We start from the raw sequence: 26870 nt of genomic DNA on the forward strand, positions 1-26870 counted from the left end.
TACCAATGTCCAAGAGGCCATACTTGCCAGTACAATGTGAGATCAGGGGCTGGTTTCATAAAAAATCTCAAATAGAGAATTTCCTCAAATCCTTTCTCAATTCAAATTCCAACCTACCAAAATGCTTTTACATGAACATGATGAAGATTTGAAGAAAATTCTTCAGGATTTGATGAAAATCACAGTATGAGATGTACATGTTAACTGTGAAGATCATGGTAGTGATGTCACTTATAGTGAATCTTAGAATAAGGAATAAATATTTCTTTGTAAGAAGTAAATTTATACTATATACTAAATACTAAATTGACACAAATACATCAACATGCAATAAATGGGTAAGACCCAGTACAGACAATTGTTGTACATTTTGAACAAGGATAAACATTATTCAATTAATATCGTAATTAAAACATCATTAGTATTTAATGCTATAGTATAGTAAAACAGTTACATATGAAAGAGGAAGTCAGTCTGAGAGCTTCACTTAAGTACATGTAGGTTTTTGCCATTTTTCAGTGTCCCTATCAACTTGCTCCTTATTAATACCAAAAAAATGAAAACAAGTTATAATCTTATATTAATCTTTTGCCAACAAATTCATGTCATTCTTCTGATTTTGGAATCAGCTCCAGTCCTCCATCTAACACAACTTTCTGGACATTTTCTCCCTTATTTGCAAGTATCTCTTCTATTGTTCTGAAATAAGGAAAGATAACTTGTTCAAATGGTCCACCAGAGGCATTAACATGTATAACCACATGATTAGAATATTTGTGATAGTTTTAGACTGGATTAAACAAATTTACATGATTAAGCATATGCCTCATAACAACTTAATGTGAAAATACTGTTGTTCATGGGGTACCAATTTTTTCTGGTTTTCATGGGTGAGCTAGACTTAGGTTTCTATGAAAAAGGAGATTCCTATTGATGTGTTTACTGAAACCCTCAGAACCACAAAGTCAAGAATCCACTAACTTGTGTATATTCCCTAATCCACAAAAATTGGTATCCACAAATAAAGAACTTTCGGAGTAATTGGTAAATGTATTAATTTTCATCCTGCAATCATGGTCTCATTTCATAAATACAAGGTGTTGGATACAGCTGTACATGAATAAGCCACATCACTAATTTTCTGGTAATACTATGAAGCCACTGTTTGAAATTTCCAAATTATTCAATGAAACAATGTCAAATTGATTATGAAGGGTGTAATAGGGATAACAATCGTAAATCAAATAAATTCAATCTATATTTAAAATTTTCAATGCAGGATAAAAACAATATCTAAGGTATTGTGAAAAGGTGACAATATTTGATCATGTACATGGATCAGAAAACGGACTATTGACAATGAGCATAAGGTATGCAATGTGTTATCATTGTTAGCTAGTCTATTTGCTGTAAAAATAACATTTCTGCATGAATCTTTAATAAGTTATTTTTAACTCATAATTTAGTGATTAAATGAGTTAATAATGTAACAAAAATTATTTAGTGATATATTCTTAATTTAAAGCCACTGGCTTTTTGAGCTATCAAACCATCAGACTATTGAACCTTCGGCTTATCAGACCTTTGCATTTATGAACTGACACAATCAATATAACCCTGATATTGTATACATTTTTTGTATTTCTAAAATGCACATTGTATACTTCTCATGTTAACAGAATCAAATCCCCATGATATAGATCTAGGAGAACACATTCACACTTACTTTCCTTTGACGTCTTTAAACCAACCAAGATGATCAGCAATCAGATGATTATTTTTGCACCCCTTACAAGTGACTATTACAACTCCCTTGGTGTAGGCAAGTTTAGAAAATGTCTCTTGATTAGTAACATTGCATACTTTACATTTGTAAGATAAAAACAATCGTCCTTCCAAAGTTCCAAGTGGCAGTCCAGTGTCTTTGTTAGCGCTGCTTGTACAGTATGATTTAGAAGAACTATCTGAAATTAACCAAGATTTTTGAATAATTGAACACTCAATGTGTCCTTGATCTAAGTACTGTCCGCAAATTCCAGACTTAAAAAGAGTCAGTTGTCTTGAAGGGCAGTTTCTTATGCAGGATAGATCTCGGATCACTAAATATGCTCTTTTAGGATTAAGTGTACGATGCAATATCCTGCATAAACTCATTTTTCTGTTACATCATTTGCCTATGATCCAACTTTCGTTTTCACTCACATGCAAGTTCCGGTGTCATGCGCATGTGCTCAAAGTCAAAGTGAAAGTAAGGATGACAGCAGTAGCTTTGACATTTACAAGATACAGATTCCTGCAGAATGTGACGAAGAGGTGTTCAGCTGTTTACCACAGCAAACGACAAGCATCAACAGAGACTTCAAAGGAGCAAATAGGTTATCTCGGATTATGTTAATTCTTCAAAATTTTGGTTTTTTTTCTCTTAGTCTTACACTTCTTGAAGTTCTTCAGATCAATACCAAATGGTGAACTGCATAATGGGGTTCACCTCTGGTTCTCCATACTCTCGTTGAAACGTTGGCGTTTCCTATGTTGGACTTAATTTATCCTGTATAATGTGTTTGTTTACCATTTGTTTAAATACACAAAAGGAGCATTCATTGAAAGAGTAATCAAGGGAACCAAGGTTATAGCGGTAATCAAAAGAATGTAATCCAGGGACAAAGACCAGACATGGAAACTGACACACACAACAAAGAACACAAGCAACCAAAATCACACATACAAAGTAACAAAAGCAAATGAGCAACTCGGACGCCACTAAAAACTGGGAGCATGGACCAGGCGCACCGGTAGGGTAAGCGTCCTCAGGTTTTCTAGAAACTCCCGCCAAGTTGTTCATAAAAAGTCAAGTCCGGGGTAGACAAACGAGGGAAGGAAAACTATGACCCGTTGAATAAATCAGTTTTCATGGTGCTGATGGATACACCATAACGATCCATGAGTTCATGATAACGACCATAAAACTTCTGTAGTGATGACTTTGAAACACGTCATTAAAATGTTTTTAAACACCAACATTTCATTGTACAATAGAAGCATTCGTTTATTTTTGTTAACTCATTACTTTTTTCAGCAATTATTTTTGATGCTTTTACCATTACTTTTTTTAATATTATTTCCTCTATCGAAAATATTTTTTTTTATTTTTTCATTATATGTATGTAAATATAAGTATTAATATTTATCATCATTCATATAGGATGCTGTTAAACACGTGCTATGAACATTCATTTATCATGCGTTTAAATGCACCTTAAGAGCCTTCGTGTATAGTGTGTTTAAAAGCATGCAAGGAGCATTTGCATATTCACATGGCAAAGTAATCAAGGGAATAAAGATTTTAGTAGAATTCAAAAGAATGCAATCCAGGGATAAATACAATGGCAGACATAGAAAACAGACAAACACAACAAAGAACATAAAATAACCAAAATGATACATACAAAGTAACATTTAAGTAAATGAACAACACAGACTCTATTAAAATCTGGGAACATGGACCTGGTGCATCTGTATGGTATGATACAAGCATTTGTTTAGCATTTTGCGTTCGTTTATGTATTGTGCATGCATAAACCCTCAATGTCAAAATGAGTGAAGAGCATAAATTTTACAGTTTATAGTACTTTTTGTTATGTATTGGGTTAACTATGGGTCAGTAAATAGTAAATGGTAATTTATTAAGCTAGATTTGTATTAAGATTAATGTTGTATGCACAGACTTTCTCTCAATCATATGTTGATTGATCCCAGCATCACAAGATAAAGATCTATAGTTTTATTTTGATAACATTTTATGACACTATCCCCTGTTGAACATTACACTGATTTAATTAATTGTTTTTGAAAAGTAAATATTTTGGTTTGATTGAACTTTAGAAAGTTAGCCATTGGTCAGAGTTTGAATTTTTAATGTTTTATTTATAATTTGTGGGAGGAGTTTTTGGTGTGTTATATTCTCTGCACCTTTTGTATCTTTAGCTTACCATCATGTTCCGCTCTTCTAACAGCAAGCGTTACTTATGTTATTTGTAAAATATTGTACCATATTCTTAGCATAATAAAAGAAATGATATATTTAGAACAATGGATAAAATATTTGAAATTGTGGAATGCCCAGCTCCTGTTCATTATTCAGTTGACTTTTCCGGACTTATAATTTAATAGTTGAACAATGTGTTCCCAGTTGTTTACATTTCAGCTTCAGATAAAATTCAGATATCAGTGGTGGTAATCCCTTGGGAGTTCAGTGTACGAAGCTATTTTTAAATTTCCTGCCACTCCTTCTGGATACTGTACCAAACTTTTCAAGCATAAGAGGTCTCCTGCCCCTCGTCCACCCTCTTGCATCCATGTGAGGATACATGTATATGTACATGTATATACAGATACATGTTTGATTATAATTAAATTTTGGCTTGTATATTCCTTAGAAATCTAAAAAAAGCTTAAATGTACAGATATAAGTTTTATTTTAAAAAATTTAAACATTTTGAATTTTGATTACAAATATCTTCTTCTACAAATGTATGTGTATAGTTTAATCCAAGATCTTCTCAATTTGATAAACTTAAGATGCTATTGATTTATATTTATTAGTTTTTTAGCTAGTTGACCAATGAAAATTTCATATATGTAATACACGAATTCACAGGTGAAGAATTTGAAGAAGAGATGTTAAGTGAAAGGAGAGAAATCCAGTATGATCAGATGTATTCAGGTCACATTCCAACATCTCTGTTCCAGAAAGTCTTACTCTCAGCAGGATCAGCCGCAATGTCTTTGTACAACCCTGCTAGAGATGGTTAGTATACAAGGATACAAGGATATATACTAATACTTAATTCACAAATCAGTTGCCCACTGGGGGCATTGTACAGAGTAAACTTGTAAATACAACAATTACAATAAGAAAATAAGAGTATACAGACTATTAATGCACATACAGAACATATTGTTTATATATACAATTAAATTTTTCTCTAAGTGTGTAACAGTTATTTATATTGGTTTGATAGACACAGCCTCAGATGCTATTTTTAGCTCACCTGACCAAAGGCCATATCTCAGATATTGCCATCACTTGGCGCTTGTCATTGTCATCATAAACAATTTCTTCTTTTCAAACTCTTCTCCTCAGACACTACTTGACCAATTGAGACCAAACTTGGTATGAATGTTCCTTGGGGTATCCTGCATAGAACTGATGTGAGAATTTCAGATCTGTTGAAAAACATGGCCACCATTACTGAAAATATAACATAGGAGTCAGACAGCAGTTCTATCTTCAAAACGGTTAGGTTTAGCCAAAGTCTGACACGACTAAAAGTGTTCAACCTGACGAGATCTATCTGTGGTCAATTTTTTATTTTTAGCCATTAAGCCATGTTAAAGTTATTGCCCTTTTTCAACATTTTTTTGTTATTTTTAATGTTATTTCTTTCCAAAATTTTCTCCTCTGACACTACTTGACCAATTGGAAGCTAACTTAGTATAAATGTGACATGGGGTATCCTGCATAGAACTGGGGTGTGGATTTTTTATCCAACAAAAAACATGGCTGCTGTTACTAAAAATAGAACTTGGGGGTCAGACAGTAGTTTTTCTCGTATATATCCCAAATAATTAGGTTTAGCCAAATTCTTTCAATTGCTGAATGATCATTATCATTAGGCCCACAAAAGTTTCCAGGGATCAAAGATGTCTGACAACTCCATGTAAGAGTAATTGCCCTTGAAAGGTGAAAAATGACAGTTTTTTATCAGTTTTCAGCCAATATGTTGAAAACTATAATAGACAGAAGAAAACTTTCCATTGATGAAATGTTCCTTATGATACATGTAAGTCCTACTAAAGTCTCCTTGAGTGAAAATTGTCAGACAAGTCCTTGTAAGAGTTATTGCCCTTGAAAGGGAAAAATTTAACCAGGTGTGTGATTCAGGCTCCATGTGAATGGCAGCAGATCAAATTATAGTAGGTTCAAGGTCAAGGACCCTTAATATCTGACCTAGGAGCTTTGAAATTTCAGTTACTTAGATTATATACCGTCAACAATTTCATTGAAACTGTTTTGAGGATTTACTGTTTTTCTCAAGTGGACTGTGGATTTGATACTTACCCAAATCCAGTACCTTCATTCTGTGAAAGTAATTTGAACTCCTGAACAATCAAGAGGCAAATCCTGAAAAACTGCAGTAGATTTTTCTTCTTGAATGAAGTAGCCATACTAATTTTCAAGTAATTGTAACCTCAGCTTGGGATATAGTTTATTTTTTGCTCCCATACCTGAAATTCTTGATCCACTCTTAAGAGTTAACGCATCATTCAGTGTTCCTAATGATAAACCTAAGGCAGAGATGAAGTTAGCATTACTCAAGGTCAATAAAAATTTCTGTTTTTTTTTTAGTCTTCCAGTATAAAAAAATCAAAATTGCTCTTCATTGTATGAACATGTACAGATCGAGAAATGTACATGTCTGTAAAATGTAAATTAGTCCTTTTGTTTGGAGCTGGTATTAGAAATAACAGAGATTTAGGGCATTTTTTATGGATACCTATATTAAAATCCTATTGCCAAAATTTATATTTTTCAATCCCCCCTAAAAAATTGTGACCCAAGTCATATGTTGCTACACTCTTTGATATTTAATCTGAATCTTGATATTTCAGACTTTATATACATGTATATTATTTATTATTATTTTTTTTTTTTGTAGATATGATAGCCACTCTAGGGGAGACAACTGGTCATTTTGCATTAACAAAAATCAAACAGAAAATGTTGGATGATCCTGTTGGTAGAAAAATAATTGAGTAGGTAGTGAGTATTAATACATTGATGATAAAGACAGATCCATGTCAAAACTATAAACACACAAAGTAGTTAAATTTATAAATTATTGGGATGTTTTTATTATTGCAAAAATATTAAATAAGTCACTGACTGAAAATCACAATACTTTGTATTGTGGAAGCTTTGATTTTTCTTGACCTTGTGATCATTCTTGTATGGCTATATAAATGGGCATTTCAGTGGATTTCAGAAAGGTATAATTGAACATTTTATTGACAAATAAAAAGCTTTTCTGAGCACAGCATGATACAACCCTTAAAAGTTGGAGCAAGTGTGGACACAATATTAGTTTTTGGCACACTTAACCATAAGGACTTACAATTCATTATGTACACATCAAATGGTTTATACACTATATTGCACAAAATTTTCAATTAGATTAAAATTTTCAAAATCAGACCAAAAATAAAAAAGTCACTTTTTTTTCAGGTGAGGCCCCTTTGACACCTTAAAACTAAAACAATGTAAGAGATATCTGAAGTATGATTGTAAAATGCAGTTACAGATTTTTATGAGGAAGCAAATGAAGAAAAAAATTTGAAATCCAACGAAAAAGTTAATTTTTTGAGCTGTGGCCCCTTTGACCACTTATAACTGGAGAACCGTAATAGACATCTGAAATCTGATTGAGCAGGGATACTTATGAGGAATCCAATGAACAAAGAATTTTCGAAATCAGACCAAAAATTAAAAAAACTTGAATTTTTTGGACATTGCCCGACTTTGACCCCCTCTAACTTGAAAACGATTCAAAACATATAAAATCTGCAGACATTTTTTTACCAGATTTAATAAAGGAACAGAGTAAAACAGAGTAATTGAAATCGGAAAATATATACTACATGGGTTTATTGAAAACACATATTTTTACCCCTTTTGGCCCCTTTTTCTAAAATGGCAGGGGTTACAAAGATCAGTTTTAATATAAACCTTCCTGTAGTGGTAAGTAAAATTTCAGAACATTTGGTCAACCACAACTAAAGTTGTCGCATGAAAACAAAGTGTCCCCTGACATATCAATTTCCAAATAAAACAGAAGGTTTGCAGAGTCAGAGGAAAATTGGACTGTAGGTTTCTTATTGTGGATCTGAGGTCTCAACCCCAATTTCAGATCTATCCTGTAGGAACTTTTGAATTTCATCTACTTAGGTCCTGGATATTTTAGCGTTTTACATTGTTCAAGTGGACAACTGCTTTTGAATTTGGAAAAGTTCTGAACCTTTCACTCTTTAATGTAAATTTTAATCAGGCGGGACAATTTGCTCTTTTTATTTTCATGCACAATTAATTCTCCAGTCCTGTTACAAGGAGAAAAAGAATATTTTGTTGTAGATGAATATGTAAAAGATTTTAATGGAGAATAGCTTATCATTTTTATAGCCTTTTTGGTGAAAACCGCTGGTTACAGGTATAAAAGATATTTTGATTCTATATTGATGCTAAACGTAGTTTATAAAGATTTAAAAAAAAAAAAAAAATTAATTCTTTTTCTGCTGAAATTGTTTTGCCAAATCATATATACACGAGCTCTAAAATTTAAACTTTGCTTGCAGAGAGGAGCCAGAAATCAACACTGACACTGTAGATATAGATTATCTTGGCAGTCTGCCAGAAGAAACATTTGGTAAAAAGTACTGGAATTTCCTTAGTAAAAATGTAAGCTTTTTATATAAACAGGACTTCAAACATCTACTTTCTTGGAGACAACTTATCAGTGTTCAGTAATGCTTCCCACTATAAATGATACTAAATTTCTTTGTGTTTTAAAAAAAATGTAGTGCTTATTAGCTCACCTGGCCATTTCTTAAAACAATATTTTTCTATATACAAATGTACCAATACCTTGATTTATTTATACATTCCCATGATCTGAAACAGGCTATTTTGCTAAAGGAAAACACTATCAAGGGAATATAATAAAATGGAGAAGTGAAGCCTAGAAGGGCTAAAGAATAACTGAATTAACTCAAGAACCCCGTGCAGGTCTGGGTGTCAAAAGAATAGGCCTGCAGTAGCGCAAAGCTTGTCATATAAGGCGACTAAATAGTGCTCATAAACCTAGCCGGTGGCTAGGCACTCTGCCCACAGAGCAACTGGGATGTGTGCCCCAGGTGGTGGAATGGGGTACCCCTGGAGTGTCACATGTTGGGGTTGTCAGACTAAAACACCTGACCGCAAACTATAGTGGTGCACTGTGTTGGAAATGATGCCACGTTCCTCGCACATTAAAGAACTCTGCTGTGGTATTCGACAGGAGTAGGAACTTTTGCGCCCCGCCACAGGAGGCTAAATTGCCCGACCCTACCCATCCCTCTCTTTTCTCTTGTGGCAATCAAAATTTCTCGACCCTATTATCCTTGTGTCCCATCCCTTGTTTCATTTCATCATTTCATGTTTATCGTCTGAATATAGCTGAAATATTGCTGCTCGGGGGTTAAACCCCAACAATGAATCAATCAATCAACTCAAGGCAGTAAAGCAAAAATATTTATGTTGCCATCTTATTGAATAACTTTTCACCTAGATGTTTGATAAAAATTTCAAAATTTAAAAAAGTTATTTCCTTTTTTTACAATATTAACTATATAAAAAAACAAATATATCAGTTCTTACTCTTTGTCTTTTAACTCAGCAGACTTCTTTCTAGTCTTCTCATTAAAATTGTCAAAAAGGTTAAAATCAGACCAAGATTTTTCATGGTAATGTCATCATGGAATTTCACATTTTTTGTAAGTCCTTTCTTTTTCCTCATGATGTTGATCTTGGCCTGCTATAAAAGGTAAATTTGGATACTAAATTTCATGGTTTTTTAAAAAAAAAAATTTGGTACTTATTAGCTTACCTGGCTGTAGGCCATGTGAGCTATTGCCATCACTTGGCATCTGTCATCGTCATCGACGTTGACGACAACATCATTAACAATTTCTTCAAAGATCTTTTTGGCGTCCAAATTTTGACATGGTTAAAAGTATTCAGCATGATGTGATCTATCTGTGGCCAAAATTTAGTGCAAATCTGTTGACCCATGTTGGAATAATTACCCTTTTTGGACATTTTTTGCTGTTTTTTTTTATGTTATTACTTTAAAAAATCTTCTCCTCAGAAACTACAGTACAGAATTCAGTGAAAGTTGGTATTTTTGTGTTTTAGGGTATCCTAATTAAAATGACTGCTTGGATTTTTGTTCAGTTAAAAAACATGGCCACCGTTACTTAAAATAGAATACAGGGGGTCAGACAGTAGATTTTTTGCATATATCTTCAAAACTTTTAGGTTTAGCCAATATCTTTCAATTGCTGAAATGATCCTTATTATAAGGCCTATAAAAGTCTCCCAGGGATCAAAGTTTTCAGATGACTCCATGTAAGAGTTTATTGCCCTTCAGAAGTGAAAAATTACTTTTTTTTTGTTTTCAGCCAATATCTTGAAAACTATGATAGATAGAATGAAACTTTCAGTTGCTGAAATGAGTCTTATTATAAGGCCTACCAAAGTCTCTAGGGTTCAAAGTTGTCAGATGACTCTATGTAAGAGTTATTGCCCTTGAAAGGCAAAAAATTACATTTTTTAGCAGTTTTCAATTATTATCTTGAAAACTATAATAGATAGAATGAAACTTTCATCCTTATAATAAATTCTACCAAAGTCTTCATGGAGTTGAAATAGTTGGACAACTCCCTGTTAGATTTATTGCCCTTGAAAGGCAAAACTTAAACCAGAAGAGCAATTTTGGCTCCTGGGAGCCTTTTGTTTTTAGTAATTTTCAGATACTGTGATTTTATGGCGTTTAAAAAATTGAGGTACTTATTTTACTGTATATGAAAAAAGTATTTAAAGGTATTCAGACCTTACAGTTTGCAACATTGATTGGTGTCTTTAATGGAAAATTTAAGCTTCACTAATATTTCCCTTTATACAGTATTTCCAATGAAATCAAATTCATATTGGCATACTACAATGTCTCTGTTGATACATGTACCATTTGTTTATAGTCAGTGATACTTATATTTGTGTTTTTATTCTAGGGATTTTCACCTGACACTAGATTACCTGTACACTTCGTAGATGATCCAGAGTTACGTTACGTAATGTTACGGTATCGACAGACTCATGACTTATTTCATTCTGTTCTTGGCATGCCACCGCATATGTTAGGAGAGGTTGCTGTGAAATGGGTGGAGGCTATTCAGACTGGTCTACCCATGTGTGCTCTTGGAGCATTCTTTGGACCCTTAAGACTTGGCCCTGTGTAAGTGATGTTTTAATTTTTTAAATTGACCAACGGTTCACAAACACATATTCAGCCACTGTAATCTTCTGTTTACATTCATGGATGTTACTCTCAGGACTTAAGATAGTAACATCGACATCAGTGTTGTTAGCAATATTAGCATTCATATAAGTAAAGTTCCATGGTGAGTGAACCCAGGCTCTGATCTATACATACTATATACAGTGTAGATAGGTGAGGCAGTTCAGTTGTACCATGGGCATTCCGATGTGTTGCCCATACAAATATATACACACATACAGTATTATGTTTACACTTCTGATCAAGGCAACACATTTTTCTGATTCTAATGTCATCACGCTGGCTAAATGACTCTTACATTTTTTGTTGGATTTCCCGCCCAACTGTGGATGAAGTATTGGTAGCAATAAAAGCTTGAATGATTTTTATTTTCACACAAGTCTGTTAACAGGGACAGGGGCATCACCTATGGTGTAAGCAGGTCTAGTTTAGGAAGGAACAATCATAGACTAATGATTATTGTCTGAAAAGGGCCTTAACTCTTTGTAAGATTTCCTTCAAACAGGATAAAGTGTTGATAACCATAAAAGCTTGGATGTGACGTTGGAAAGATGATCATGCTCAATAAGGCTTACTTATAATGTTTTCTCTTCATTTTTTTAAACTATTTCTACCTCCTTGTACTGAGATAAAAATAGAAAACATCTATGTCTATTGTATAATAATCTTCATATATTTGTTCACATTGTTGCATGCTTGATACATGTAATGGACTCTATATGTAAACTTTTTTTTTATCTTTTCAGAAATCGACAGCAGTACATCAATACATATTTACCCTGGGCAATAAGATGTGGAAGGAATGCAAACTTTCTTATGGCTGTGTACTGGGAAAAACATTGGGATAAGAATTTATCAGTGCTGCAAGCAGAACTCAATATAGAACCTGCTCCTAAACTTGAGAAAAAGAAGAAATAAATGCTATATTCATGTTACCATATCTTATATGTTCTTAATTACATTTAGTTGCATTCATTGGGAAGGAATGACTGTAGCATCATATACAGCTGCATTCATTGGAAAGAAATGACTGTAGCATCATATACAGCTGCATTCATTGGGTAGAAATGACTGTAATGATATACAGCTACATTCATTGGGTAGAAATGACTTTAGCATCATATACAGCTGCATTCATTGGAAAGAAATGACTGTAGCATCATATACAGCTGCATTCATTGGAAAGAAATGACTGTAATGATATACAGCTACATTCATTGGGTAGAAATGACTGTAGCATCATATACAGCTACATTTATTGGGTAGAAATGACTTTAGCATCATATACAGCTGCATTCATTGGAAAGAAATGACTGTAGCATCATATACAGCTGCATTCATTGGAAAGATATGACTGTAGCATCATGTACAGCTGCATTCATTGGAAAGAAATGACTGTAGCATCATATACAGCTGATTCATTGAGAAGAAATGACTGTAGCGATATACAGCTGCATTCATTGGAAAGAATTGACTGTAGCATCATATACAGCTGCATTCATTGGGAAGAAACGACTAGCGTCATATACAGCGCATTCATTGGAAAGAAATGACTGTAGCATCATATACAGCTGCATTCATTGGGAAGAAATGACTGTAGTGATATACAGCTACATTCATTGGGTAGAAATGACTGTAGCATCATATACAGCTGCATTCATTGGGAAGAAACGACTGTAGCATCATATAATACTGCATTCATTAGAAAGAAATGACTGTAGCATCATATACAGCTGCATTCATTGGGAAGAAATGACTGTAGCATCATATACAGCTGCATTCATTGGATAGAAATGACTGAAGCATCATATACAGCTGCATTCATTGGGAAGAAATGACTGTAGTGATATACAGCTACATTCATTGGGTAGAAATGACTGTAGCATCATATACAGCTGCATTCATTGGGAAGAAACGACTGTAGCATCATATAATACTGTATTCATTAGAAAGAAATGACTGTAGCATCATATACAGCTGCATTCATTGGGAAGAAATGACTGTAGCATCATATACAGCTGCATTCATTGGAAAAAAATGACTAGCGATATACAGCTACATTCATTGGGTAGAAATGACTGTAGCATCATATACAGCTGCATTCATTGGGAAGAAACGACTGTAGCATCATATAATACTGTATTCATTAGAAAGAAATGACTGTAGCATCATATACAGCTGCATTCATTGGGAAGAAATGACTGTAGCATCATATACAGCTGCATTCATTGGAAAAAAAATGACTAGCGATATACAGCTGCATTCAATATGATAAGCCTATTCTCTAATTTTGATGTACTACTCCCCATTACTGAACTAACTAAGAATACTGTGAGCCTACACAGGGAATATCATCATTACAAATAGACATTTGTATTGGTATAGCATGTACATTTGTATCTCCTTTGCAGTCACTGGACAATAGTTATCCCACATCATATATATATTTAATGCCTTTCTTTCCTATCAAATATCACTAAAATTGATTTAGCAAATTAAAGTGACTTGCATTTTAATTTTAAAAAAACTCGTAGTGAAATGGCAGGGATAGTTGGAATATCCTTTCTTGAAGATAAATATTTAGAAAATGTTAAAATTCTTGTATATAAAACAATTATTGTTGAAATCAAAGCAAGTATAAAATCAGCTGGAAAATGGATGCCCAGAATGATCTTTTGTCATCACCATTCAACTTAAAACACCTATTTTCCTGAAGGAGCTAAAATCATTGGGAACATAAATAATAATTTCAATACTGCCAGTCAACTCAGAATAGCATGTTTATCTTATGAGTAGCTCTCATTTTCATTATTCTTCTATAGTTGAGGAAAATATAACCAAAAAAAAAAAAGTATTTTGACGCCTTTAGTAAGGATGGCCAGGCTTTTTGGCTGATGAAAAATTTTAAAGAATCAGTTTGTGCAGGAAACCCCCCAAAAATTATGCTAACTTTTAGGTTACAGACCACCAATTCAACCAATGAGCATTTGGAACGTACGCAAAAATAGTCCTACGCAGAAATTACCCCTGTTCCTCATAGTGCTGTGAAAAAAGTTCTCATCTTGTTTAAAAAAATTTCTGAAAGGAAAAAACATTTCTGTACATTTTATAGGTGCATTTTGCTTCTTGTGATGTGAATCCTAATCTCCATAATGATTTGTAAATATACCCCTTGTGAAAACACTGGGATTTCCCATGCTATTTATAGACACTTCAGTATTGCACTGTAAGTCTGCTAACCTCACATGCCATTCTGAGGATTGTGAGCTGACATATGTAGAATCATGCTGATATATAGTCCTCTGCAGATTAAAGTTAAGGTAAAGTCCAGAGAAGCCATTGAATATTGTGAAATTTGCATAGAAGCCTATGGGAAGTGGAATTAGTGGTTTCTAGCCTTAAGCTGAAGCCATGGCAAAATGAAAAGTTTCTTGGAATAGCTTTAAAATACTTGAAGATCTTGTAAACTTTGCTATGAGAGGAATACACTACAAAAATCCTTCATAATATGCATTTTTTTAAGTTATAGGTCCAAATTATGGAAAATTGGTCTTTTTGGCTGATTTTTATGTCCTATCTTGTGAAAAGTGTAGAAAATTTAGTAAAATATCAAATATTAAACTTTGAGGGCTATGTTTACATAAATATGGTGGTAATCAGCACTTGAAATCAAGTTTTGTGTAAATTTGAGCAAAAATTTGGCTTGAAATGAGGAAAAACTCACTTTCATTACTGCGGTTAAGGACATATAAGCATTTCCCTATGGCAACATGGAAAATCCATTTTTGAGTACTTTTTTTGCTTTAGGTGCCCTTTACTGGTCATGTTTTAATGTGAAAACACTGTATTGACAAATTTAAAGCCAAAGATATCACCTTTTATGAAAATTTAAAGATTTAGGGTTTTTGACATGTGATCAAGAAAAAGGGGGAGGCATGTCAGACCATTTTAAAAATAGACCAATTTTTCAGAAAATGATTACTTTTAAAGGCTATCTCTTTATTAATATTGTTAAAAAACAAGTCCTGATTGATTTTTTTTATTTGAAAAGTCAGAAAAAGTTCTTTGCAAATATTCAATGCATTTAAGTATGGTAGAATATTGTCACTTTTTTGCTCGTGCAACTTGGTTACCCTATATTTAAAAATCGAACATTTTAAAAAGTGCTTGTCACATTTCACTGAAACTTTGCAAATGCATTCAGTATGTGTATAGGAAGATACTTGTATAGTTATTTATTTTTTCTAAGACAGAAAGTGACTCTTTATTAAATTTTGTTGCAATTGGTTTCAGAGAGTTGTACACATTAAAAAAATGACAAAAAATTTTATTTCAGGGCCATAACTCCTATCTACAACAGGCAACATGGTTATGTTGCTATAAGATTGAAGTTACACTACAGAAGTTTTCTGGTCATCATCATGAACTCCTGGGTCGTTACAGTATATCCATCTGCACCATGAGAACTGATTTATTCAAGGTGTCATTGTTCACCTTTCCCTTTTCATCTACTCAGGACTTGACTTTTTTTTAGCAGCTCGGCTAGTGTTTCTAGAACAGCAGAGGATGCTTGCCCTATTGGTGCACCTTGTCCATGCTCCCAGTTTTCAGTGGACTGCACGTTACTCATTTACTTTTGTTGCTTTGAACTTATAATTTTGGTTATTTTAAGTTCTTTGTATTGTTGTATGCGTCTGTTTTCCATGTCTGGTCTTTTCCCTGGGTTACATTCTTTTGACTTCCACTAGAATCTTTGTTTCCATGATTACTCTTTCAGAAATTTTTATATGTAGATAAGACTAAAAACATAATTACCACTTAATCTCAAATTAAAAGCATTACAGTGTTTAACCAAGACTGCTTCTAAAAAGGTTCCATTAGCAACACAAGAGTAGTATAAACAAAAGTGCTCCAGTAAAAATTACGAAAATCTGAAGATTTTTTGTGTAGTATACATTAATTACACACAACGTTATTTGTGAGTAGTGAGACAAAAGTAGAAGCAGTATGGGTATCGATGTTTGCCAGTGGAGGGCTAGAATCGGTCTTTTCACCCACCCGATGAGTAAAGTCAAATGTCCCGCCATTTTGTCAGTACGCACGAACAATTTACATTTGACTATGAGACTTACTTTACTATTTAGTGTATTATAACTTTGTGGGGACATCGAAGCAAACCCGGGTCCACGTACACAAGACTCCGAAAAGTCAGATCGTCCTGGAACACGCTCATTCTCTCAATCGTCTTTGCACCAAAACTGGGAAAAGGTGAACAACTCCAGTGATATTGAACAAACATTACTCGAAATAAAAACACAGATGATGTCGATTTCACAGGGGTTAAATGACGTTAAAACTGAAATGTCCAGTGTTAAAAACAGTGTTGAACACCTAAATCAAAAGCTTGATAATAACATTGAGAAACTGAAACATGAAAACAAATCGCTTAAGTTACGGGTTTCAAACTTAGAAAGTCAAGTTGAGAAGTTTGAAGCAATTCACCGTAAAAACAATTTGATTTTTATCGGTATAGACGACAATATTACAAATGACAACAATGAACCAGGTTCGACCGTAAATACACAAAACTCTGATGGAACCAAAGAATCGTGGTCTGATTGTGAACGTAAAATTCGAAAATTTATATGTACCGTATTAAATATGGGCACAGATTTTGCTGATGGAGTGAAAATTGAAAATGTGTATCGTATCCAAGGTTCAAGAAAAAAGCGGCCTATGATTGTGAAATTTTTGTCCAACTACGACCGTAATATTATTTTGAAGCACGCAAAGAAGTGTCTCCGTATCGGTGATAAATTCCGTGTTAATGAAGCTTTCTCTCCAAAAGTTAAAACTGCTAGAAAAAATCTTAGTCCGTTTCTATTAGAAGCAAGAGAAAGAGGATGCAAAGTTTCCATGCGATATGATAAGCTTATGATAGACAGCAAGCTGTACACTTATGATGACGAATCTAATGGACAAGGAGCTTCCAAAAAGATAGGAAACAGGCCAAGGCCCACGGTTGTGTACATATGTTCATGATTCTAGTTTTTTTGTTACTGAACCTTGTATAAATGTTATTAATATTGTTTCATGGAATATTGAGTGTTTAAAGACGAAGCTTTATAGAGATCGTAACTCAATTGACCAAATACTTGTGTCACATGATATTATTTGCTTTATAGAAACATTCCAAAAGTTTGAAGGTGAATTTATAACTGTTTTTTCCTGAATTTGAATGTTTCGAAAATTTTCGCAATGTAGATAATCAGACTTATGTTAAAGCTTCAGGTGGTTTACTTGTGCTGGTAAAGAAGTCACTTTTAAAATATGTAAAAATCAAACAAATACTTGAAAAATATTCAGACATGATTATTTTACATTGTCAAATGGGAAAAAAATGATGTTATTTTTCTATTTTTGTACATCCCACCTGAAAACTCAATTTTTTATAATTACCAAAATACAGATAATGGTATAACTATTATTGAAGATGTATTATTTGAAATTCATACTATGTATGGTGATATAGAAATTGTTTTAGCTGGTGACTTTAACACTCGAACAGCAGAAATATTTGAATTTGCATCTGAAGACAATGACAATTATAATCCTGGTCTTCAATATATTTTTGGTAATGGCATAAACGAAGAATCAAACATGCCCAAACGTAAAAACAAAGACAAAATTGTGAACACTTTTGGTAAACCTTTAATTGATTTATGTAGTATGTATGATTTGTGTATTATAAATGGTCGAAATAATGGTGATATAGATGGCAATTTTTATACTTATGTTTATTCAAATGGAGCTAGTACAATAGACTATATTATAACTAGCAATAGTTTGTTCAAAAGAGTCACAAATATGTCAGTTTTAAATTGTGATTTATTTAAGCATTTTCCTATATATATATTGTGCTTTAAAACTTTTTTTTGTAATGAAAGCATGAAAACGTGCACAGAGAACACAGATGAGTTGATAAGATTCAGATGGAATGTTGATAAAAGCCAATTTTGTAAGGAGCTTTATGAAGATACTGAATCTGCAGAAGCAGTTTCAAATCTATTAGATTTACTTGATGTAAATGTAAATGAGAGTGTCAATTGTTTAACAAGTCTTTTGCAAAACATTTGTAAAAAAGCTGGTTTGTTATGTATTAACAAAGGTGGTAAAAAGATGTGTAATCAGCCTGATTGGTTTGATAAAGAATGTCAAGACTTAAAGATTAGAAAATGTAAACTTCTAAATGATTTAAGGGCTACTTCTGATAAAAAGATATTATCTGAGTACATAGAAACAAAACAACATTTTCAAAAATTATGTGATGTAAAACAAAAAGATAAAAAACAACACAAGAAAGAAGAAATTATTAGTGCAGCTTCTAGTAATGATGCATATAAATTTTGGAAACTTGTAAAGTTATATGTAAATTTTCAAGGTAAATCTGAAACTGATATTTCTTGTGTTGAGTGGAAACAATATTTTAATGATCTGTTAAATCCAAATACTACAGATAAAGATATTGATTTTTCAGACTTTGTAAATTTTTTTGTGAACAATCATGACAATAATTGTCAATTATGTGACGAGGAGTTATCTTTCTTAGACAATGACATTACTGAAGATGAAATTATATGTGAATGGTTATTAGGAATTGGTATGAAAACGAACAATAATATTGCTAGAGGTGAATGTGGTCGTTACAAACTTTTCACAAATTATCTGTGCAGACCTATAAAGTACTTTTTATGTTTACAACGACTTGAATCCAACCGATTGCCTCAATTGTGTTATAAAATGATGTATGAAGCAAACAGTCATGGGCGTAAAAACTGGTGTACAAAAATACAAACTGTATTATTTATCTATGGTTTTGGTGAAGTATGGGAAAATCAAAGTGTAGAAAATGAAGTATTATTTTTTGAGATTTTTAAACAGAGGCTTAAAGATGTATGTTTGCAGAATTGGTCAGAATATTTATCAAATTCCTCTAAATGTGAGTTTTATACAAAAGTTAAAGATGGAATATCTGTAAATGAAAATATTCAAAAGTTGTCTTATAATCTACGTTGGTGTATATATTCTATTTTATGTTCAAATCATAAACTTGCCATAGAAAAAGGTAGACATGAAAACAAACCATGTGAAAATAGGCTTTGCCAATTATGTAATTATCAAGTGGTAGAAGATGAATATCATTTTGTTTTAATATGTCCAATGCTAGCTGATATTTGAAAATGTTTTTTACCTTCTTGGTGTCAAAACCATGTGTGTACAGAGAAACTTGTAACTTTGTTCAAGTCAAAAGATGTGAACATTTTAAGAAATCTCGCAATTTATATAAAAAAAGGCATTGTAAGTTCAAGAAGAAATGCTGTCAATTTGAAAATACTTGTCAATTTGATATTTTGTATTATGTTTTTAATTTTTTTTTTTTTTTTTTGCAAACATAAATAATGTTATGTGTACTGTCTGTATGAGCTTATAAAGCTATTGTATAATATGTTGTGTTAAATATTGTTCAAATGATGTAGTTGGCATAAATTATTAATTACTTATTGTAAATTGGTACCGTGGGCTGGAGGCCTTTATAGTACAATAAAACATATCTTATCTTATCAAGAGTAGTATTGATCAGTATAAAATGGCAGACTAAAGGGGTTAGGGTTCTTATGTTAGGATCCTTCCCCTTTTTGAATTTTTGTTGATTATTCAAAGGGCTAATTGATTACAGATATACAGATCTCAAAAGGGTATTCATGACATTAAAAACCCCCATAGTTTGGAATCCTCCCCCACTTTTTTTTGGAAATGTTAGTTAATTGTACAAAAGTCAGCAAATGATGGCATATAGAATTCTACATGTACACACATGATCAAAGATAAGAATATTCTTCGGAAATGCAAAGAAAGGGTATAAAAAACAACTACAAACTGAAAGCACTGTAGTTTTATTTTATTAAATACATAGGCAATACATGGATATAGATTAGTTGATGACACTACAATCATTTGTTCTATTCATGGCCTATCTTTGATTTAAGCCATCTTGGGAATGAAGATAAATAAGTGAATTATGAACATTTGCAAAGTATGCTTCAGAAATTGGCACTTATTTACTAAGGCTAGAAAAAAAATTTAAATATATATTTCAAAATTTAAGTAGAGTTTTTTACCTTGCTTCCATCATGCAATCATAATGTTTTAACCAGTGCACACCCAAAAACAAGAATAAAATTGTCATAGTTCACTCCCAGAATAGGGAACCCCAAAACACCCATTTTTTCCAAAGAAAGCAAGAACTATAAACAATATGTGGAGATATGAGCAAAAGATCAATAACATACCCGGTACATGTATATGAAGTTATTAAGCAGATAAAACTATTGTTAAAAGTTCCTTCTAGGGAATGAAAAATCAAGAACTTGAGAGCTTTTCCTGAAAACTAAAAAACATCATCAGTACAGAAAAAGATGATGAATGAAAAATTAGGCAAAGAATGGAGCATATCTATCCCACCTGTTAACCCTCCAACATTAAGGGGAGACTCCAAAATCAATGAAAAATTTAGAATCTCATACATAAATATGTAAAATTTGTTGCAGAGTTTTGGTTAAAAATTACTACATTTCCTGTGAAAAATACTACATAATAGTTATTTCCAATTTCATTTATAAAATCTCCCACATGAGACTTTTCAAAAGATTAACTGTCTCTAAAATATGGGGTTAAATCCAAAAACCCAATAAATTATAAAAGAGGGGTTACAGGCTATCATTTGCTTACTTTTTAAATATTTCCCCTAACTTTGCACAAAACTAAACCAAATTTTACAACAAAACAAATTCCTACCCCAAGAACCCTTGCCTGGACCCACCACTGTAGCCAGAAGTAGTTTTTGTCCCTTTGAACTTTTCTCCCTCACCAAACATCAACAGAAAAATCTGTGTTGAAAACAATGCAAGTTCCATCACTGTATTTATTCCAACAGAGTATCATACAAATAATATGAGACTTAAATAAGTAGTGCTCATACATAATCATATAGAACATAATATTACAGATGCAAAGCAATAGTTAGATATAAAACATTAAAAAAAGCTACATCTACTCTCGCTGATAATTTATTTTACATTTAACATTCATTATCTGTTTAGCAGGCAATTTTCAGTGTTTTTTGTTGATAGTTATTTTTTTTTTTTTTTTTTTGGAGGGCTAATTTTTAGTAATAATTCATTTTTGTGTTTCTGAGATTTTATGGGAAAACAAGAATTTAAAAATTGAATTTTGTACACAATGAAATAAATAGTATTGCGTAGAAAAATAATTTATGACATTTGAGATTTAGTTTTTTATACCTCTAAAAAATGTGTCAATTCAGAACTTGGGGTTATGTTCATGCACCAAAATTGCAATTGTAAAAATGCGTTCACTCTTATGTTAAAGAAACGGTACTTGTAATGCCATGGTCTTAAATGAGTACTCAATAAAGCATCTAACCAATATTTTCGCTTAATATAAACTTGATTAATAATAATTATTAAAGCTATTGTACCTTCTACTTACTTTATATATAGTTAATGACACAACAGCAGTAAAGACCTCACAAATTGAATATAAAAAATACAAGTGGTATTCCACCCCATATGGCCAAAAGGAGTAGGTCCCATAAGGGCAAAATGTTCCCTCAAAATCAAAGTGTACCAGAAGAAAGTTGTATGATGTTTCTCAAACTCTTCAATGTATATTTAAGTCAATATGATTGGGTCATAGTAATCAGTTGAACATACATGGTCATATAAACCCTTCAAACTTGGATAAAACTGATAAAATCTGTGAAAATTGCCAAATACTGCATAGTTTTTGCCTTTTTAACATTGGCTGCATATGTGTTCACTCTCAAGCTTCGTATATTTTGTGTATAACTCATATGCAAATATCTTGAGTGAATACATGTCTGGCCACTTCTATTTAACACAAAAAAACATGGTAAAATTGCACATACAACAAGGTCAAAAAGGGTCCTTACAGGATCTACTCCTTTTAAATGGAATAGCCCTGATGGCTTCATGTGAAAAAATATTTTAATACAATTATTTAAATTTAAACCAAATATCTAGACATACTGATTTTTGAATGCATTTCTGTTCTATGGTATATTTTTGATGGTGAGGGATTACAAATCTTGTGGATGTACAAGTTTTCATTGAATAAATAGAATTCATTTAGTTACTGAACTTTACAATAATATTACTTTTTGAAAGTAACTGGATCACAGTTAGTTACTATAAACATTAAATTTTAAAATCAAAATGATCTTTTTATTTACATAAAGAAATTTTTATCACGGTTTTCAACTTCAGTGAAGTAGGAAAGTATACTTTACTCTAATTTCCTAGGGGAAAGACAATTTCATACTCTGTTTTCTTTTTATATTTTAATCTCAATTTGAATACATTTATACAGTTATATACATGACTTTGAAATATAAATCACACAACATAATTTAAAACTTTTTTGACATGATTGTGTCTACACCATTGAACATATAGGTTTTGATTTTTATATTTTACACAATGTATCAATTTCTGAAAACAGTTCATAACTGGATAAATCATCTAAAATCATCCTTAAACTAAGTGACCAACACCAATTCTATTTTGTTTTTAAGGGGTTCTAGTTCCAAGTCAATTTATAGAAAGATAATTGATTCAGAATTCATTAAGAAGGACTTTAATTTCTATATTGTAATAAAAATTCATCTTCATCACAAAGCCAATATATAATTGCAAAAATTTTAGAATACAGATCTACTGCAAAAATTAAAAATTCCAACCAGGAAAAAATATCCAATAACATTTAGATATAAAAATCACAAAATAAATACAAATGTACCACACGTAATTCAATATTATTCAACTGGTCAATTCACTGCAAAAAAAAGAAAAAAGAATTTTATTTATGTATTTGGCAGGAAATTTTCCCTACCTGACAATAGTAGAATTTAGCAAAAATATTGATGTGAATATTTGCATAACCCAACTTTCACTGACACTTTCAATGTTGAAAACATTGTCTATTAGAAATTCCAGTCAAAATATTTTTGTGAAGAGATTAGCATGTATTAGATAAAACAAAAATTTTCGAGCATTAAGTGGGAATGACCTGTTTTAGTCTCATAAATACCTGAACAGGCCAAGTACTATTACTAGGATTTATGAGTAATAAACTATAAGACATTCAACAGTTACTAAGTATTGCACGTCAACATACTTATTACACAAAAAAACCATTACATACCTTCAAATAGACTACATGAGGCAAGATTGTATATGTAATGTGTACAGGGACTATACAACATGATATTGCACTCTTGGCAACACATTTCTTTTCTGTTTACATTACAATCAAGAAAAACTGATTTTTAATGAGTACATGTTTAGGACCTACAAACATTCTAATTGCAGCTAATTTTCCATAGGCCAAAAAAAAATAGAACCTGTAAAATTGATCTTATGCACAATGATAACTGATTTAATTTGAAAAATTAGGAAGTTAATGACAGAATTATAGAAAGTAAACATATTTTCATAGTATAATGTACTAATAATAATGTACAAATAATAATTCACAGGATAACTCATATAGACTGCATTGATTTTATCTATCTTTTAAACATCACTTGAACAACCAGGCCATGATGTTTATTGGAAAGCATACATAAACATGACAAGACTGTGTTATTCAATGAAAATGATTAACTTAATTATAATGAGATCTACCACCAAGAGCTACATATTTACCAATAGAAGAAAAAATTGATCAGGTTAAATGCAACAAATGCACAAGTATATAACTTAAATCCAAAACAGTTAATATCTTCAGAGGTCGTCTTAAGGCTTCAACAAGTGTAAACACACCTCTGAAAGGCTCTAACAATAAAATTAAAAAATCCACAGTAACAGAATGATAACAATTCCTAATGATCAAGTTTAAAACACAAGTTTCACCAAGACAAATTTTGCATTCATAGAAAGTAGGAATGTATTTTTTCCTTGGCACATTGTAGATTCATCTCCATGGTAAAAAAAAAACACTCACCAATCAATGGTTGAATAAATAATAAGTGTTTCAATTAAATACATTCAAAGGTAAAATGAAGACTAGAAGTACAATGTAAAACAAATAACGCTAAAAAACAATATGAAAACCATTTCTAAAATGGATACAAACTTTTACATCATGAAAAGCATACTTAAACAAGCAGAAACTTGGTTGAACAAAGCATTAAAAAGCAACATTACATTTAAATACTGTTATGTTCATGGATACAAATTTTTGTGGTTAATATTGGGTATGATGATCTATCTTAATTTAATGCATGACTTAACATTTGTACAACCTTATAACTATTATATACATGTACAACAGTAGAATGAGTACCAGATATAGGCATGTTTTACTACAATCTGTGTTTTTTTAACATTAACATGATATTATTTTAGCACTGTAAGGAAAATCCTACGTCTGGCATACTATAGTATTGAAGAAAAATAAAAAAAAATGAGTTTCCATTATATTCACAACCTTATGCAATTGATTGTATTTGTAAAAACAAAACATTAATCTTACAATAAAGAACAAACTTTAACAGTTGGGTTATAATCAACTACATAAAAAAACATACCTTTTTCATATGCAGTGAAACAGTAAAACCTTTCTAAACTGAACTCTGAAAAATCTGAAAACCTGTCTAAACCAGACAGTTTTAAAAGTTCCTATTTAATATCAGTTTAAATGTGTTTTTAACCTTGATAAAGCAACCATCTGTCCTCACCAAACCACCCATCTGTACTAACCAAACCAATTCTAACTGTTTGATTTAAACAAGTTTTACCATACAATATATGTCTAAAAAATGAAGAGACAAATGAAATCTGGTGATTCAGTCTGATTTTGTTTCTGAATTACAAATAAAAGTGAATTTCAGGTTTATTGAGAAGCATGTATCACCTCCTGTCATATATTTACAAAGCCAACTTTCAAATATAAGTATATCTCTAAATACATCACAGAAGAGACAATTTGTCAAGTATTTTACAATCACATACAAAATAAAAATGCCCTTTTTTCAACCTTTCCTTAAAACTGTAACTAAATGTTAATCTTTTAAGAAGAAAGGTTTGTAAATCATCAGCTTATTCTCCTAGGTACTCTTTATAAACCAAGTAGAAATCTTTATCATTTTCAACAGCAAGAAATGTCATATTTGAATTGAAAAATAAACTGAAAGTATTTCATGTGACTTATCAGTATACACAATGGAAAACTGTTCAAATGTTTACAGTAAACATGCACAATGTATTTAAACATACATGTAAATCTACATTAAAAATTCAACTCAGACCAACATTTGTTAATTACTAGAATTTCATCCAGTCCAAATAATGGAGCATGAACTGGTTCAATGTTTTATATATAGTTAAGACTGGGTGATCTAAACCTTGAATTCACTCAGAACCTTTCTACACATGACACTTTTTAATAGTCTTTCCATACGAGTTTAAATGTACTTTAACCTGGATAAACCATATATCTGTCTAAAGTAAACACATTAATCAGTTCAAAATTAATCAGATCAAGAGGAGTTGAGTTCAGACAGAATTCACAGTACAAAACATTACCAACTTACATTTCAAAGAAATTATAAATTAAACAAAATTCATTTCAAACCAAAGATCTATGATTTGTAATGGTCCAAACAGTGATGAAAATGTAAGATTAAACTGATCATTTGACCTTGTTCTATAAAAATAAATACAAAAAAAAAGATTAATTGGCAAAAAAAATTGTCTGTTTAAGGTTATTTTGGATGATAAAATAGGATAGGTAGGAAGGTTAAAAAGTTTTAGTCTTTTTAAATTATCTTATACAACATGTTATATCACTTCAGGGAAGATTTCTTCACTTTAATAAAGACCAATAAAAAATGATAGTTAAGAAGAATTTCATAAAAAAAGTTCCAAAAAAAGGTATACAGGGTAGGCAGAAAAAAAAGAGTACATATACCTTTAAACAGACATTTTTTCTCTGGCCTTAGCAGCCTTACACAAGTACTATACATTTACGTAGGTACAACAAATGATGATCCTTGAGATTTACATGCATAGTCCTGATATCATGATCTTTGTTCTTCGTCATTATTAAGTTCAGCTGAGTTCTGAAATGAGACAAATGTTTCTCAATAACAAACATGAAGTTGCATGCGTTATTGTGCTAGGTATACCTCCACTTATACATGAGGTTGATATCGGACAGTACCTAAAATCTGTTACAACATAAGCCCCATCTATGTAAAGCAGCATACCAAATATGGAACTAATCTATCCATTGGGAGCAGAGATTTTTATGACGAAAACAATTTCTATATCATTCCATTAAGTGAAAAAATGGCAAAGTCCCATGGAACAGGAAGTTGATATGTAAAAAAAATTCCAAAATTGCTTACAACTTATGCCTTATCTATATAAAACCACACATCAAATAAATCAATCCATTCATTTGGAGACGAGACAATTGCAAAGAAATTTGAATGGACAGAATTACTGACAAAAAGATTCCAACATACCATCCACTCTTGGAGTGCTGTAGAAAAGAACATAACATAATAGTAGTGCTATGAATTACAGCTTATAAAAT

General features: G+C 31.8%; 2 protein-coding genes across 5 annotated transcripts in view; one reads left to right on the forward strand and one right to left on the reverse strand.

Annotated features, from left to right (window-relative positions):
• Window positions 1-1974: 1974 nt before the first annotated feature.
• On the forward strand, window positions 1975-12103 carry LOC148600786 (ubiquinone biosynthesis protein COQ4 homolog, mitochondrial-like). The gene is made up of 6 exons (XM_088556616.1): window positions 1975-2375; window positions 4658-4807; window positions 6720-6816; window positions 8410-8512; window positions 10882-11105; window positions 11915-12103. Exons 1-6 carry the CDS (start codon window positions 2078-2080, stop codon window positions 12084-12086), a joined length of 1044 nt encoding a protein of 347 aa, XP_088412742.1. The 5' UTR covers window positions 1975-2077; the 3' UTR covers window positions 12087-12103.
• Window positions 12104-20106: 8003 nt separating this feature from the next.
• LOC148600787 (uncharacterized) overlaps window positions 20107-26870 on the reverse strand; it is a 29868-nt gene continuing 23104 nt past the window's right edge. For all 4 annotated transcript variants that reach the window (XM_088556606.1, XM_088556604.1, XM_088556605.1 and 1 more), the window contains exon 13: window positions 20107-26391. In XM_088556606.1, the coding sequence (XP_088412732.1) occupies window positions 26350-26391 (42 nt within the window). In that variant the 3' untranslated portion in view covers window positions 20107-26349. The remainder of the gene's footprint in view (window positions 26392-26870) is intronic.

The sequence above is a fragment of the Perna viridis genome, chromosome 12, assembly GCF_037379345.1.
Source record: "Perna viridis isolate PV_CMFRI_1.1 ecotype Kerala chromosome 12, ASM3737934v1, whole genome shotgun sequence".
In the NCBI taxonomy this organism is placed as follows: Eukaryota; Metazoa; Mollusca; class Bivalvia; order Mytilida; family Mytilidae; genus Perna; species Perna viridis.